General features: G+C 51.0%; 1 protein-coding gene and 1 non-coding gene across 3 annotated transcripts in view; both read left to right on the forward strand.

Annotated features, from left to right (window-relative positions):
• GLRA1 (glycine receptor alpha 1) overlaps positions 1-17377 on the forward strand; it is a 73367-nt gene that overhangs the window by 45765 nt on the left and 10225 nt on the right. For both annotated transcript variants that reach the window (XM_037044848.1, XM_037044849.1), the window contains exons 4-7: positions 8682-8905; positions 11549-11631; positions 12802-12939; positions 14254-14468. In XM_037044848.1, the coding sequence (XP_036900743.1) occupies positions 8682-8905; positions 11549-11631; positions 12802-12939; positions 14254-14468 (660 nt within the window). The remainder of the gene's footprint in view (positions 1-8681; positions 8906-11548; positions 11632-12801; positions 12940-14253; positions 14469-17377) is intronic.
• LOC118986227 (small nucleolar RNA SNORA57) lies at positions 162-310 on the forward strand. Its single transcript, XR_005066328.1, has one exon. It is a non-coding gene; the product is annotated as a small nucleolar RNA SNORA57 (small nucleolar RNA).

Genomic DNA, 17377 nt, shown 5'->3' on the forward strand with positions numbered 1-17377 from the left:
AAAGCTACCGTTCCCCCAGAGAGGGCGCCCTCTCCCCCAGGTGATGCCAGAGTGCCAGCTGTCAAATTCCTGCTCCTCAAACTGCCCTTTCTTATACTACTAAATGAATGCCTCCCACGCATTTATAAGACAGTTCTCTAAACAAGACATGATAAAATAACCCTCCTCTTCTTGGCGGAGGTCGGGCTTGCGTTCCCGGTCCCCGTAATGTACGGAGGCAGAGGGAAGGGGCTCCGGCCCCCTCGGCGTCATGTCTTCGGTGCCGACGGTTTCCAGTCCGCCGGTTCTATCCTCAAGCGCCGGGACACTGGTCAAAAATAAAATTAANGAAATTTCATCCAGGCCTTTTTAAAGCAACGTCTAAGAAACAGGCCCAGCCTCACCACACCGGAGCCCTCATTCCAGTGACAGAAAAGCTGCCGTTCCCCCAGAGAGGGCGCCCTCTCCCCCAGGTGACGCCAGAGTGCCAGCTGTCAAATTCCTGCTCCTCAAACTGCCCTTTCTTATACTACTAAATGAATGCCTCCCACACATTTATAAGACAGTTCTCTAAACAAGACATGATAAAATAAATTAAGATTCCACTTACTCAATGACAAGCACGCACCTGTCCTGAATCATCTGGGCTGCACATCCATCGGTCACTGCGATGGACCCGGGGCCTCACCCAGCTCCTCCGCAGCCTATTCATCTCCGCCGTCAGTTTCACTCCAGGGGGCAGGCTTGTTTCCCAAGGGTCCAGGTTAGTGAGCGTCTCGCCATTGTGCCCTGGACTGCCGACACTGTCCCCTGTCCCCTCTCCAGGTTAATACCCACCCTTCAATCTGTAAACTGTGGCAACCAGTGTGAACCCACCCCGCTGTTCAGTTTGCCAACCTGAAGTTCTCCGCCTGATACTATCAGGATCTGCAGGAACCTGTCACACAGGTTCAGTGGGGTGCCCATATACGGTGGCTACTACATTTCTCTAACCCACTCACCCAGAACTTGGTTTTTAAAGAGGAAGGGGGTGGGACTAGAGAGGCAGTATGCAGTTGTCACAAGGTGAAATTGGGCACCAGCCAGGCCTGGATTCGCACCCCTGCTCTAGCACCTACCAGCTATGGAACTTTGAACCAGACACTTCACCTCTGTCCAACCTCTCCGAGTTTCCATTTCCTGCTAAAATGAGCATAATAATACCCAGGGTGCTGGGTTGATGAAAGGTTGAGAGATACAATGCATATGAAGTTCAAGCAAATGTCAGACATCCAATAAAACTCGCTGCTATTAGTACATTCACGTAATTATTAAACTCACACTGGGCTTTAGTGATCCCCTAGAGACAAACAGAGACGCTCAGCTCCGCTGGTCCAAACCATCTACTGTTCTTTACAACAAACACAGCTCTGATTGCGTGAGACCCAAATGAGAATGCACCAGGCAGGGTGGCGGCTGAGGAAAGGATAGAGGCACAGAGCAGACATCTGGAGCCAAGGAGGCGGCGAGTCAGGGTCTGGGGAGTAGCCACCACTGACTGGACGGCAGAGCAGACAGTGGGTCAAAGCTGAGGGCCAAGGCCAGAATGAGGTAGAAGCGTTAGTGGACTGCTGGCCTTGGGCAGAGGCCTTTTGTCCTTTGCTTTTTTTAATACTTCCTGCTCGATGTGGGTCTCTACCAACCCACAGGTACATAACAACAGCCAAAGGCACTATCCAACGGCCCCGAGGTATCTCAAAACCATCCCTGGGTGCAATTCTGGGAGACCCTGGGTGGTGTAATCTGGTGGTTAAGTGTTTGGTCCCTGGCATTAACATCTTGGGTTTAAATCCCAGCTTTGCCACTTACAGCTGTGTGATGTTAGAAATAGTTCTTTAACCTCCGAGTACCTTGAATGATAGTAGAACCTAGCTCACAGGATTATTGTAAAGATAAAATAACACGTCGAGCTCATTCTTTGCATGCGGTAAAGTCTCAGTCTATCAGTATTATTTGCACTGTTGTTATCGGTTCTGGATCTACCAGTAATTCATCACGGGAACTTGAGCTTGTAGGGCCTTAGTTTCAACATTTGTCCAAAGGGGCTGAGAATCTTCTCTTCCATGCCAAACCGCAGAGAAAAATTTAATGTAAAGGTGATTTGAAAAGTAAAATGCAGCACATACATACACGATATTACCAACAAAAGGAGCCAGTAGGTACAGTGTGCTACTTAAAAGCATAGGACTTTGCAATCAGCCAGTCTTGGATTCAAGCCTCAGCTCTTTCACTAACTTTAGACAAAGCACTAAATACCCCAAAGCCTCTATTTATCTGTGAAATGGTGTCAATGTCAGAACTAAAGCACTTAGTGCAGAAGCTGGCACATGTGGGTGTGAGCTAGGTCCGCCCCCCGCAGGGCTGTCTGGAGACAGGGGCTGACTCCGCTCACGTTTGGAGGCAACTTCTCTGACTCTCAGAGGTCTGGGAAAGTGCTTGAGGAGAAGGCAGCGGGTGGGAGAGGAAGCAGCAGCTCTGGCCCAAGCCTGGGCACCCTCCACTCCGCATGCCCCCAGGCCCTGGCTTTCGCAGGCAGTCCTGCTCTCCTGCACCTGAATCCCAAACCCTGGCAGAGCCGAGTCAAGGTCAGAGTTTCTCCAAGGACAGCAGCGCTTGCCTGATGGCAGATTCGGCTGGCTCTCCCCTCTGCCCTCAAAGGCACACGATGGATGGGGAAGGAGGTGGGATAGCAGACCAGATTTCTGTGTGCGAGCCCCACCGCAGCCACTGAACTGCTATGTAGCCACGGAAAACCCCTTTCCTCTCCAGCCCATGGGTAAAACGGAGGAGCTGAGGCAGAGGTCTCCAAGGTTCTTTCTAGCTGTGATGAGGAAGATGTTGATGAGCACAAAGAGCCCGGATTCGCTCATCCAGCCCACTCTCCATTCCTGCTGCCCTAGCATAGCCCCTCCTGACCTCTCGACTGGACTGCTTCCCAACAGCCCGACCCAGGTCTCCCTGCCTGCTTCCGCTCACTTCCAACACAGCACGGCCATCCCAGCACACTGATCTCCCTGAAGTCAAAGGGGGGTAAGCTCCACTGCCTAAGACTTCAGTGGGGCCTGACCGGCCACAGGACAAAGCCCGGAGCCCCCGGTTTGGTAGTTGAGGACAGCCATGGTCTCAAGCCCGTTTCACAGCCTCATCACCACAGAGGGGCTGAGAGCGTAAATGTTCTATGATCGGACAAACCAGATTCAAATGCCAACCCCACTGTGGACTAACTGTGAATTTGGACAAATTACATAACCTCCCTGAGCCTTCCTCATCCATGGAATTCGGTTGAAAATGCCGAAGTGGTAGGATTGTTCTAAAGGTAAAAGGAGCTGAACACTTACCACAATGTGTGGCACACTTACCACAATGCCTGGCCCACAGCAGGTCCTCAGTACAGGGGACCTTTTGTTACCTTTGCTGGTAACAGTTGAGCTCAACTAAACTGTTTAAAAGCCCCTTCCCACACACCTTTGCTGGTGCTGTTCCTCCTACGTGAGAGTCCTTCGATATTCAACGCCACACATCCCGATCCCAAAAGCACAGAAACCGCACCCTTGTCTGCACATCCCGTCCTGCTCTAAACCCATACTCCTCCCCAGGGCCTTCCTCCTCACACTTCGCCAGCCTCCTTTCCAGCTGGAACCAGACCTCGTCCACACCTCAGAGCAGTACCAGATCTAGAGAAGCTCACTACAGAGGATGGAACAGACTGATGGGGCCATTTCAAATGCCACAGGCTCTCCAGAAGCTTTTCCAGGGTCACCCGGCCTGGCTGGAAGTCTCTCCATGACTTGGGAATGATACCTAATGGCTATTTGTTACAACTTCTTATGATGCTTATCACTCTCGGTGTGGGTGGTAGATGGTTTTGTCCACAGCTTGCCTTGCCTGCTGGATACTTGGAGCTCTGCGGGGGTACAAATCAAGACTGTGTGCCTCCACCATCACAGTACTCCCTCTAGGCCTAATGTTTAGGGAGCTGAATTGAGTTTAGAGGAGATATGTCCCTTCGAGAGCTGGTGTGCTGAAGCTAAGGAAGGTGTAAACATCTTGTTCTCTGGCCACCTCTTGGGCAATGTCTCTTGGATCTGACTGCTGTGGGCACACATCCTGCCTTCCCCAGCCCCTTCCCACCAACACACTCACCAGGCTCTTAGCTCTTTCACACTAAAGCACCTCACGCTATTTCAAGACAATACTGAGTTTAAAGAAGTTTACCGGGCAGGGTTAGAATCTGAAATGAGACACAGTGTAGCAGGGGGAGAAGGGCACACAGGAAGCCCTCAATAAATACTTGTTGAATGACAGAATGAATGAATGAACTCTGCACCTTGGTCTGACAAGTGTGGCCATTGCCTAGTTTCCAGAATCAGACCACGAGGGAATCTTAGAGGCAAGATCCGTGAGCTACTGCTAAGAATTGTTGAACTAGAACTTTGGAAATCCCTCCTGCCTCAGACTTAGGTGGGCCGCCTCTGAGAGGTTGAGATCTAGAAGCCAATTGCCAGAGGTGGAACCTGGGATTATCAGGCAGAGGATTCCAATGTTGCTGCCTGGGGCCATGACCCTGAACATGGACCCCACCGTGTCAAACACCTCTGCTTCGTGAGTACAGGGCTACGTAAGCAAAACAGCATTTAGTCTCAGGCTATTACAGCCATCCCATCGATCCCTTTGCACTGCAGTGCCTACTGCTGCTCACCAAGGAGGGGGAGCAGTCGACGGCACAACTCACTCAGGCAGCAGCTGCCGTGGGGGGGGGGGGGAGCGGGGCTGCCGGAGAACGGGCCGCGGGCGGAGCTGCCTGAGCACCCAGGCGCCTTTCACTCTGAGACCCTGCAGGGTTTTTCCTTCTTTAGGTGAGGCATGTTTGTATTTTTACAATCAATGTGCATTGCTTCTATAATAAGAAAAAATTAAATGCTTTTACAATAGCAGAGATAACAAAATAGGGGCTATGTCCATGAAAGAACACCGTATGTTTGTACACATGTACTTAGTATGAGAGTACTCTTCACCGTGCATTTCTGCAGTGGCGGTACAGACTAGAATCCAGCCACTTATTTTCCTTGTGAATTTATGAAAACGACTTCATTACCCTGAGCCTAAATGCCTTCAACTTAAGATGGGAAGAACTGTAAAATGAGGGTAATAAGCTAATTTTAGTGACGTTGTGAGCATTGAATGATGTATAGTATGTTGAAGTATCCACTATATACCAGATTAATAGATGTATACAACAAATGCAGTCCTTTTCCTAGTAAACAATAAAATAAAATATCAGTAATAAAATGCAAATGGAACTAGTGTCCTTCCCTAGCTAAAGCCCCTCAGAGCTCCACATGACTCCCAGGATGAGGCCCGCACTCCTCAGGGGGGCGTGAGAGGCCCTGCCTACTTCCCCTCCCACCCCTCCCCACCCCGCATTCACTTGCCACGTGCCTGCTTTGTCTCTAGGCTTTCACACATGCCATTGCAGCTGCCCAAAATATTTTTCTGCTTTGGCTCAACCATATCTGGCCTCACCTTAAATACCATGCCTTCCTGGAGCCTCCCTGACTACCACCCCAAGTCTGGACTGGGGAGCTGCCTTCTCTCTCTGCCTAACACCCTGGGCTTAGTTCCTACCTGAGGCTCCAGGAGCCGTAGACTCGGTGCTGCAGGTCTGGGACAGCACAGATACACTTTTCTGGTTCCCAGCACATTCTCCAGTGCCTAGAACCATGTCTGGCACTTACTAGATGCTTAATTAAATCTTCTTGAAAAAGCCAACTAATAACTACTAGCTAGTAGTTCAAACTAGTAGCTATTAGATATGGAAGGGTTCTTAGAGATCATCTAGCCTAACTCCTTCTTTTCCCAGAGAAGTGATTCAGGTTCTAATCCCTGGTCCTTCACTGATTTGCTGTGTGACCTTAGACAATGCCTTCCCTCTCTGAATCTCAGTCTTTCCAGCTATAAAACGAGGAAAGCCCTTCTCATTCCAACTTCTCCTACCTTTGCCTCCTTCTCCTTTTCCTGCTCAGTCCTTCCCCCTGCCCCTATTCCACCCCCCCCCCATCCTGGGTACCAAGTAACTCCTAGGTACACTGACTGGGGGAGTTGGTGGGATGGTGCAGGAGAAAGGTAAACTCAAATTCATCCTCTCAAATGTTGCCAATCAAGTTAAGGAGATGAGACACACACAGGGAGGAAGCGCTAAATGAAATGTTCCTGGTGATTCCATTTTGCTGGGAGATCAGAAAAGGAAGAGATCAGGGAAGCCTGAGGGCACCAAGACTCCTGCAGGAGAGGAGGCTTAGCTAAGCAGGCAGAATTTCCCCCGGCCATGAGGGTGAGAGAGCCTCCTCCCACAGCACGGGCTCCCCCCCCCACACGGCTGGTCCAGAATGAATGCTCGCTCCCTGAGGATTAGGCAGACACGGGTTCACATCCCAGCTCTGCCGTTTACTAGCTCGGGTCCTTGGACACATTTCTCAAGTCTTCGAAGCCTCGGTTTCCTTTCCCTTACCATGGGAATCCAAATGTCTGACGTTCAGGGCTTTGGTGACGATTAAATGTGACAGTATCTAGAGCAGCACCTGCTGCCTAACAGACCATTTTAAGAAATGCCACTTTCTTTTCTTCCTACCAGTTACATAAACAGGCTTGGCATGTCCATGGCAAGAACATCAGAAGTGCCACTGGGGTTTGGGGACCGAAGGCTTTCTCTGCCCCACCACCCATAGTCCGTTTACTCTGACATGGCCAGCCCCCTGATCCATTGCACATGCATACGCACACGCTTCCTGTAAGATCCCAGGGAAAGGGCTGTATCTAACACCCCTCCAATCCAATGGGCCCAACCGGAAGCTGACTGTTGACAACAGCCAAAAACCCCAAAGAGTCAACTCCAGGCTGGTCTGAAGTTCTCCCTCCAGTGGGACTTACGAGATGAAGAGACCAAACGTCATTCTCTATGGGGCTGCAGGGTGAGGCCTCGATTAAATTATAGAACCCTTCTAGAAAATACTTCGGCACCATTAGGAAGCTATTGCTGCTTCTGCGGGCAAACAGAACGAGGCGTGTGCTGTGGGAGAACTTGCCGAGCGTGAGAAGGAGGGGGGGGAGGGTTGTTTGTTCCGGGTCACCCTTGCAGATGACAGATCGGGAGTGATTAGCATTTAGCGGCAGCGCCCCAAAGACAATGCAGCGTGATCTCATTTACCTGGCACCTTCCGGCACCTTCGGGGAAGACACAGTGGCAGGTGCTCGTGACTGAAGCTTGTTTCCTGAAGGAGAGAATTTCAAGTTGGGTCTGAGCTGAGGCTATTCATCTCTGAGGACTTTAAGCTCTTCTGGGGCTCCAACGGAGAGCTATGCTCTTGTTCCTGGGACGACACAGGTATTCCCTAAATCCCACTTGCGGCGTCACGATACTCACGGAACCCAGGTTTCTAGTGCCCCTCTCACAAAACCTAAAACTGGCTTTGTGACTGTTCCTTAATTTCATCACCCAGTTTCCGGCCTTGGAGGCCTAAAGGGACTCCCAGTTTCTCGAGGGCCGGCTGAATGCCCCCTCACTAGAAGTGGGGACTTTGGTACCAGAACTAGCTCTGCTCTGCCTTCCCAGAGTGACCCTGGGCCGGTTGCAGTTCTCTCTGAACTTAAGTTTCTCCAACTGGGAAACCGGAGCGGGGAGGAGTTTTGACTGAGAGAGCAATTCCTAACCTACCTTCTGTGGAAGACAGGCACCATGTGCAAACTAAGGAGTTTGCGGCCATCATACACCAGGGAGGTATTGCATAGTCCAGTCCCCTCTTGGAGAGCCTCACAATCCATTAGCATATTGAGTTGACCTCTGAGAAATCCTACAATGGAGAGCTCCGTTGCATTTGGGTCAGCCGAACCTTTCCCTTAACTGGTTGATCGTGAATTCTTTTTATCAGTGGAGTAGCGACCCTGCAGCCCCATAGGAGCATCTCACTCAGCACTGAGTTTAGGACTGAGTGAGACGTGACTCCACAACACCTCTTGTGTTAATTCTCCCCACACAAATCAGCACACCCCAGAGAAGGTTCTGGAAGGCTGGCATGAAAACAGAGTGGGGGAACACGACAGAAGTTTTACTCACCCTTCGTTCACTGCTTGGAAATTGTCCTCTTTAGGCAAAATAGTTTGAACAGCCAGGCATCAGCTTCTAGTCAGTCCTTTTGTTTCTCCAATCTGTCCAGGCCAGTGGCTGACCCACCTGAGTGCCCTGAGAATTGCCGCACTGGTGGGGCTCATGATAAAAGGGGGACTTGAACTTTATCTGTTACATATGACCTCTCTCACCTAAAAAACAAGGTTCACAGGATGAAAATGTTGACAGGGCGGACACAGGTGTTTATGACATCAGCCTGAACTTTCTATTTACTTAACTTCTCAAAACAGAGAATAAGGTTTAAATCTCAGTTCCGAGGTGAATACACTTCGTGGTTAGCAAATGTTCAGGGATGACGCTGATGCCCGTGGACTTGGCCTGGTGCAGGACTCTTCTGCCTCACTCCCACGTAAGCTGCAACCAGGCTTTAATTAGAGCCCCCAGAGGGGCCCTAGAAGGCCCTGGCTAAAGGCAGGTGGGCTTCAGAGGGTGAACATCCAGGGCACAGTGCTGACCCCACCGCCCTGCCCCCCGCCCGCAGGACTACAGGGTCAACATCTTCCTGCGGCAGCAATGGAATGACCCCCGGCTGGCCTACAATGAATACCCAGACGACTCTCTGGACCTGGACCCCTCCATGTTGGATTCCATCTGGAAGCCCGACCTGTTCTTTGCCAACGAGAAGGGGGCCCACTTCCACGAGATCACCACGGACAACAAGCTGCTGAGGATCTCCCGGAACGGCAACGTCCTCTACAGCATCAGGTGAGCCCCCTGAGGCTCATCACCCCAGCCTCAGGAAGTGCCTCGCCCCTGGCCTCTGGGAGCAGAAACTAAGAGAGGGGTCAAACAGAGGCGAATGGGCCCTGGGAACCCGGCACCTTTGCCAAATAGGCAGAGCCAGCTCTGCAACTTACACTTGGCAAGTGAGAACAAAATACCATGAGAAGTCATAGGAGCAAGCGGTTTATTGCAAGCAGGGAGATCGAGGGAGCATCTGGGAGGAGGTGGGGTTTGAGTTAGGCCCCTAGGCTCAGCCAGAGTCTCAGTAGGACGAGGTAGAGAAAGAGGATTCACAGGCGGCAACCCCCAGCGAGAGCGTGCAGATGTGCAAGAACCTCCCTGGCGGCCTGTGCGCCCCACGGTGCAGCACTGAGTGCACACTTCAGTGACTGTTACCAGGGGTGAGCACACGCTAAATGTTCTCACCACCTTTGTTAAAAAAAATATCAGGAGCAAAGGCACAAATCTGAAAAGTTCCAGCAGCTTCCCCAACACTGGGCCTGCCCGGTGGAGGCGCTGCTCACCCCCAGCAGCCCAGGTGGCTGTGCCTCTTCCAGAGGCGCTTTCCCTCCTCCTGCCGGGCCCTGAGCCTAGGGAGCTCCCACCCCAGCGCCCTACAGATACGGGTCAGTCTCCTGCCACCCGCCCCACCTAACTCCCCAACTTCCCCACCAGGACAGGAAGAAAATGACCAGTGTCCACGTGACTCTTACAAATGACTGTTCCCTGAGAATGTACTTACCAGGCAGGGTACTTCACACAGAGGATGTCTAATCCTCCTAACAGCCTCACAAAGTGGCTTTTATTTTGCAGATTAGACAAGTAAGGATCGGAAAGTTTAAGTAATTTACCGAAGCTCCCACAGCTAATCTGACACCCACTCAGCCCCTGGAAGAGCAGGGGCATGGGATTCAGGAGACACACAAATAGGTGACAAATGAATGGAGATGCTTTTATTTGAAAGAACTTAATGGGGAGTGCTGGTCCTCAATGACTCCCCTCCGGCTCCAGCTCCTCAGGGGGGCAAGTCTTTCTATTTCCCTTAGGAGACAAGCTTTAAATGCCCAGGCCCGTGGGAGAGGCCGCATGGCCCGATCCCCAGATGTGACTGAGAGGCAGGCAGGTGGGAGAGGGCACTGAGAGACCTCCGCAGGGAAAGGAGGCGCCGCAGGGGGGCAGGCTGGGAGGAACCAGAGGCAGCGTCACCTTCCTCACCTGGGAGATCACCCACCCAGTGCACATGCAGACGGGAAGGCCATGTTGGGCTGGCTGGGTTGGGTGGTGGCCAGCAGAGCGGTAGGGGGGGCGGGGGGGCACCCTGGTTGGACTTTGCAGCTGCCAGGCTAGTTTCATGTCTGGGAAGCTAAGCCCCCTTGCAGCCTGGCAGAAGGACCAATCAGCAGAAAGTGATATTCCCAAGGTCCTTCAACTTCAGGAAATTAACGCAGTGTGGCAGCTGCCCCACTTTGGAGCTTTCCTCTTCAGAAACCACTGCGTTCACTGTCCACCACCCTTCTTCTGCCTCATCCTCCCCTCCCTCGGCCCTCCCCTTTCCCCCTCTTGCTTCTACTTGGTGTCTAAAGGCTGTGGGTGTGAGTTGGAGGGAGGATGTCCACGTGGGCTGGGGTGTCACCGTGTGCAGCCGAGGTGCCAGCACCAAGTGCCACTACATTGCCACCAACCGGATGCCTTTGGGAAAGCAGTGCTGGAAAGCCTGCCGGCCAACACATGGCCCAGCTTCCCAAGGCTGGGTGACATGGTATTAAAGCCCACCTGAGCCATCAGCTTGCCCTGGGACCTTACAGGAGCCCCTGCCTACCCTGCTCTACACCTCGGTTTTCTCACCTGACAAGTGAGGGAACGGGCCTTACAATCGAGAGCCTTTCCTCTCCAGGCCCTGCAGCAGGTGCTCAGATGCTGGCAAAGCCGCTCCAGCGGAAGCCTTACATTTCGGCCGGAGTGCAGACCTTGCTCAGATTCTGCTAGGGGGACTGCCGCCGGGTCCGAGGCCTCTGCAAGGGTGGAGCAGCCCAAAGTCAACAGCTAGCCCAGAAGCCTGGGGTGCCCACCACTTCCCAGCTGACCCCAGCATGAGCCCGCAGATGTGAGTCAGCTGTGTTTGGACACCCGGAAGGCAGGAGAGCTTTGGACATAACTTTTGATGAGCCTAGGGCATGCAGGGAGGCAGCCGAGAACCACTCACAGCACCTGCTGCCGCCGCCCCTGAGAATGCCTGAGGCCTGGTGCTCTCAGCGGGAAATTCAGGCTCTGCCCCTACCTGAGTCTCCGCAGAAGAGCAGGGGTTTGGGGAGGGGGGGGGGGCCTGGCCTCCAGAGCTTTGGGCACCTAGATAAGGCAGGCCTCCCAAAGCCAGACAGACTCCAAGGAAACACAGAAGTTCCCTGGACTCTGTGTGACCTTAGGTAACCTACTTATCTCTCTGAGCTTCCACTTACATACCTGAAGTATGGCAATATACAAACATTGGTTCCAAAAACCCTAGTTTCCTGGCCTCCTGGACCCCTTGACCTCTCCTAGTGAACTAGTTTCTGGTCATAACCAGAATGGAGGCAGAGCTTCCCTGGTCTGTGGGCCCTCCCTCATTCGACTCCCTTCTCTTCCCAGAATCACCCTGACCCTGGCCTGCCCCATGGACTTGAAGAACTTCCCCATGGATGTCCAGACATGTATCATGCAACTGGAAAGCTGTGAGTCCCTTCTCCGAGGACTTGAGAAAGAATCAGGCCCCCCATTACTCTCGGGACGAGCAGACATCCCCTTATAGCAGCTCCTGACCACCAGCCGCCAGGAGATTCCTATAACAGCTCAACATATCAGACAAGGGGCTTAGCTCTTGGAAGACACTCTGAAAGTGTAGCTCCCCTTACCTGGGCTGAGGCCCCACTCAGGGGCCAGCAGCATTCCTCAAGGAGGCGCTGGTCTCTGTCTCTTGTGAGCACGCTCTCCAGGAAGGCAGGAGAAATAGCCTGAATGAGCCAGGGTCCTGGAGCTCATGGGCACGCTCGTTCTTATAGGGCAGAGAGATGACTGGCTGGCACAAGACAGCAAGTGGGACTGGTGCTATTAGAAGCACCAAGCACTGTGGCCTCAGAGCAGAAGGAGGGCTTCCTCCTGACTGGGAGGGAGAGGCATCGTTGGAGAAGGCTTTATGAACAGCCAGTGAACCCAGATGCTAACAGGTGGGGCAGGTGGCTGGATTCTTTGACGGTAAATCCAGAGAGCAATCTAATTTTTAAAATATAATTAAATGGAAGGACATGGAGGTCCCTCATGGACTTGCAGGAAAATCCGAAAGTACAGAGAAGCCAGGGCAGAGCACTCAGGCAGCGGGAGCTAACAAACTCGCCCCTTGGAGCACCGCCCCTGAAGGGAATCGGCACAGGCCACCCCTGAATCCTTTCCCAACTCCACTCGAGGGTCAAGTCCTGAGGCGGAGTTTCTGACGGGTCTCGCTGAGCCACCATCCCACACTCCCACCCCCAGATGACAGTCCCATCACAATAGTACACCACAGAGTCACTACCCTGAGGAGAGTCTGCTATGGGCAGAAGACGAAGCTTGCAAGGACAGTGCACAGGCACAAATGACAGATGTCAGCTGAACTTGACCATGGAGGTGAGGGGAAGGGGGCAACAGGGCAAGCTAAGGTAGGGTGCTGGGTGCGGTAGGAAGAGAGGGAGAAGGGTAGTGGGGTAAATGCAAACAAACCAGGTTTAACCTCCATTGTGGGGAGGGGGATCAACACGGTTTCGTGAGTCTGTTGAGCATCTGATGCCTCTGTCTCTACCCTAACCAACCCTGACACTCCCCACGTAAGTGCTTCTGGGTGGTGACTGCTCCTTCTGATCCCATCCCAGTTGGGTACACCATGAACGACCTCATCTTTGAGTGGCAAGAGCAGGGAGCTGTGCAGGTGGCAGATGGACTGACTCTGCCCCAGTTCATCCTGAAGGAGGAGAAGGACTTGCGATACTGCACCAAGCATTACAACACAGGTGGGTGCGAGGGGCTGCCCTCCGGTCCCACCCCCACCCGGGGGCCAGAGGCCATTTCAAACATTCACTCAGCCGTTGCTTCAACAGATCATATGATGTAATCACGGGGGGCAGAGCTGTGTGTTTATGACCAGCGGTGAAGAGAATATTCTTTGAAACCAGAAAGTGGCTCTGGCACTTTCTTCCTGTGAGTCCTGGGGCAAGTAGCATGAGTTTAGGCCACAGCTCATCACAAAAAAAGCCTAGAGGTACAGTCTTCATCCCAGGTGACAGTGCACCGAACTCAAATGGACCCGATTCCTCGGGCAGAAGACAAACCACTGTGGGGAAGACACCTGGCTGTCTCTGTCACAGAGGGACTGGCATTGCTGACAGGGCCAAGGCACAGAGTGTGCTCACATCAGACGTCAGCGGGGGAAGCTGAGAGGCAGCAATGAAGTTAGTGACCAGTGAACTTGAGAAGAAGCCCCTAGGCTGTCAGCTACAATGGGGGGGGGGCACCACCTCTCTAGCTCAGTTCTCTACCTCGGGGCTGAAGGAACAAAGGGAGGAAAAGGCCCTGTGCTGGGGGAGACTTCTCGGGTAAACTCCAGCGGTGGAGGAGGAGGGGTTCCTGGGCTGCCCGTGGGGAGGAATGGGGGCACTCCAGGCAGAGGGATTGGCAGGATCCAGTGTGAGAACATGCCCCAGGCAAGGGACGGAGTGCAGGTGGTGGCTACTAAGGTGAAGAAAGAAGGGGAATGGGATGGAAAACAGGTAGCGCCCCATCCTCCATCCCGAGGCGCAGACTTCAGAGTCTGAACTTTCCCTGCAGGTAAAGGGGACCTTCTTGGATGAGGAGAGAAGAAAGGAAGGAAAGCAAGGTTTTGCAAAGGGAAGGAACAGGATCAAGTCATGTTTTGGGAAGAAAAGTGGCAGAAGGGGAGTAGATGGTGCACTTCAGCCCACTCTTTGAACAGAATAGTGATAATGAGGATGATGGCAACTGTCATTCCTGAGCACTAATGAGGTGTGAGGATGTGCGACGTTCTTTATAGGCACCATCTCATTCCCTCTCACAGTAACCATGGTAACCATAACAGTAAACATGTGAGGTGGACTTATTATTATTATTACCATTATTATTGTCATTGTTGTCATTCTCCCCAATTTACCATAGACAAGACAAGTGAGACACAGAGATTCAAACATTTGCCTAAGGACACAGCTAGTATCGTACTGAACCAGGACTATAGCCGAGATTGTTCTGACCCCCAAATCTTAGTTCTTCCTACCCACTAGGCTACTTTGCCTTCACACTGTAATGTCTTCCAGGTAAATTCACCTGCATTGAGGCCCGGTTCCACCTGGAGCGACAGATGGGCTACTACCTGATCCAGATGTACATTCCCAGCCTGCTCATTGTCATCCTCTCGTGGATTTCCTTCTGGATCAACATGGATGCCGCACCTGCCCGTGTGGGCCTGGGCATCACCACTGTGCTCACCATGACCACCCAGAGCTCTGGCTCTCGAGCATCCCTGCCCAAGGTGAGAGCCAGTGCCCAAGCGCACAGAACACCTGGACAGGTAGGGAGGATGCTCCTCTCCTTCCCCTGCCTGAGATAGGCCAGCACAAGGAACTGGTCACTGTTTCTCCATCCCTTTTCTCCAGATTTAACATTGTGCTCAATATAAACACACACACACACACACAAAAGGAGGAGAAAATGAAAAAGTGAAGGCAATAGTCACCAGACAGGTTTTGCTCCATTCTCTACCAACATTAAACACACATTCGGCTTCATTTACTATCAACAATCACCTCCTCCATTCGTTTTAATGCTGAGTACCACATTCCACTCCTTCGCCAGCAATGGGAGATACTTTGCGTTGGGGGGGTCTCCAAGTCCACCCCCAGGTTCAGAGATTTGATAGGACTCACAGTTGTGCTCGAGGCTAAGGCTCCTCACAGTGAAGACTCAGGATGCACAGCTGGATGGCACGGGAAACAGACACCCGCAGAGGCTGCTGGGACCCAAGGGCAGGCCTCTGTGCCTGCTCCCTCCCACCCGTGAGGGACCACGTAGAGTGCCCTCTTACCGCAGCAATGGAAGGCAGCTCAAGTTGAGATGTTTCTGCCCAGAAAGACTGAAATGGTTTTGAGACTCATTTAAGATTCAGAATCAAAGGTTTTTCCTGGGTGCTGGGTGCCTAGCACAAACCAGAATTCCAGAGTCCCAGAAGGACAGCAGATGTTCAGCATAAACCGTGTTGTTTGCATAAGGAATCAAGGCACACTTATTGGTTAGGGAAAGTGGGAACACTCCCCCAAATCCAAGTTCCCAGATGTCATCCAAGGGCCAGCCTTGCAAGCAGGTCCTTCATAGGATGGCAGCCTTATGCCTGCTATGCTGACCCTTTTCCGCACATACCTCAGTCTGATGCTTGTATTTCTAATGTTAAACACCATGTTTTGTTACATTCACCATTTAACTATTAAGACACAGGCTGCTCCATTTACTATTAACCCTAGACACTGCATTACACTGTTTACTAATAATACCAGATGACGCATTCTGCTTCATTCATTCCATGCTAGACACAGCATCCTCCTGTTCCATTCCTCCAATACCAGACATGGCATTCCACTTCATTCATTACTGACAGCAGATGCTAATTCTCCTCCAGTCACCCTCAAAGAAACATTCCATCCTGTTCCTTTCACTGTTAACATTAGACCTCACCTTCTGCTTAATTCACTTTTAACATCAGACATAATGTTCTGCTTCATTTACTATTAACGCCGAACACCTCATACTCCTCCATTCACCCACACTTGAGATCTCACATTCTGCCCCCTTCTCTGTGAATGCTGGGTGCCTCGTTCTGCTGCGCTTGCTCCTTCTAATGCTAGCCACTGCCCTCTCCCACCCCCCCTTCTGCCATTGCAGACCCATCCTGTTTATTCCCTCAACACTCAGTGCAACACTAGGCTCTGCTATGAACGCCGGACCCCATACCCCGTTCCCTCCAGCCTCACGCCAACTGCAACACGCTGCACCGTGTCCAATTGGTGCCGCACTTCACATTCTGCCTCGTTACAGAAAGCTTGAAATAACACAGGATGAACACCACAGTACCCTTCCCCTGGATTCCAGTTGTTACCATTTTGGCCTCCTTTGTTTCACCTCTGTCTCTCCATACACAGAGAGGTAGGTGGGTAAGGAGGTAGACAGGTGCAGTTTTTGCTCAAGCATCTGAAAGCTCCAGACATCATGATGGTAAAGAATATCATTGCAATGATATTATCACATCTAAAAAGTTAGCATTCATAGAGTAATTATTATTGAATTAGAAATAATGCCATAATTACATCTAATAGAAAACCTTCATTTAAAATTTCTGAATTATCAAAAAATGCTCCACTCATTGTGACACACTATCTGCTCCGTTTGCTATGAACATTCAACCTCACAGTCTTCTCCATTTGCTTTTTTTTTTAAGCATCAAACCCAGTGGCAGCTAATATATTTTCAAGGTTGTTTACCTTCACCACCATCAATTTTTCATCACCTCCAAAAGAAACCCCATACTTATCATCACTTACTCCCCCTTCCTCAGCTTCTGGCAACCACTGACCTACTTCCTATCTCTATGAATGTACCTATTCCGGACATCTCAAGTAAAGCAATCGTACAATACATGCATAATGTTCTCAAGGCCCATTCATGTCCCAGCAGGTATCAGTTGTTCACCCCTTTGACAGCTGAATAACACTCTATTGTGTAAATACACCGCATTTTGCTTATCCATTATGCAGTTGGGAGACATGCAGTTCGGGCTATGCCATGAACATGTGTGTGCAAGTTATTGTGTGGACATGTTTTTGGCTCTATGTATGTATGTATACACACGTATTTCATATATCTCATATATATACATATATAGCATATAGATATATATACACACACAACTTGGAGATGAATAGTAACTATATGCTTAATTTTTTAGGAGCTGCCAAACTATTGACAAAGTGGCTACACAATTTTATAATTCTACCAGAGTTCCAGTTTCTCCACATCTTCTCCAATGCCTGTCACTGTGTCTTTTTGATTACAGACATTTTAGTTGATACAAGGTGGTGCCTTAGGGTGGTTTTGTCCCAGTGACTAATAACGTTGGACACTCTTTTCATGTGCTTATTGATCATTTATGTATCTTCTTTGGATTGTCTACTCAAATCCTTTGCCCACTTTTTAATTGGAGTCATTCTCTTTTTATTGCTGAGTTGTCATAGTTCTCTGTGCATCATGGCTTTTAAACCCTTGTCAGATATAAGACATGCAAATATTTTCTCCCATCTGTGGGTTGTTTCTTCACTTGATTTGCAATGTCCTTTATACATGAAAGTTTTCATTATGATAAAGTCAAATTCATCTATTTTCTTTTGCTGCTTG

This window comes from Sturnira hondurensis, unplaced genomic scaffold, assembly GCF_014824575.4.
Source record: "Sturnira hondurensis isolate 20B ecotype Veracruz unplaced genomic scaffold, ASM1482457v3 Scaffold0004152, whole genome shotgun sequence".
In the NCBI taxonomy this organism is placed as follows: domain Eukaryota; kingdom Metazoa; phylum Chordata; class Mammalia; order Chiroptera; family Phyllostomidae; genus Sturnira; species Sturnira hondurensis.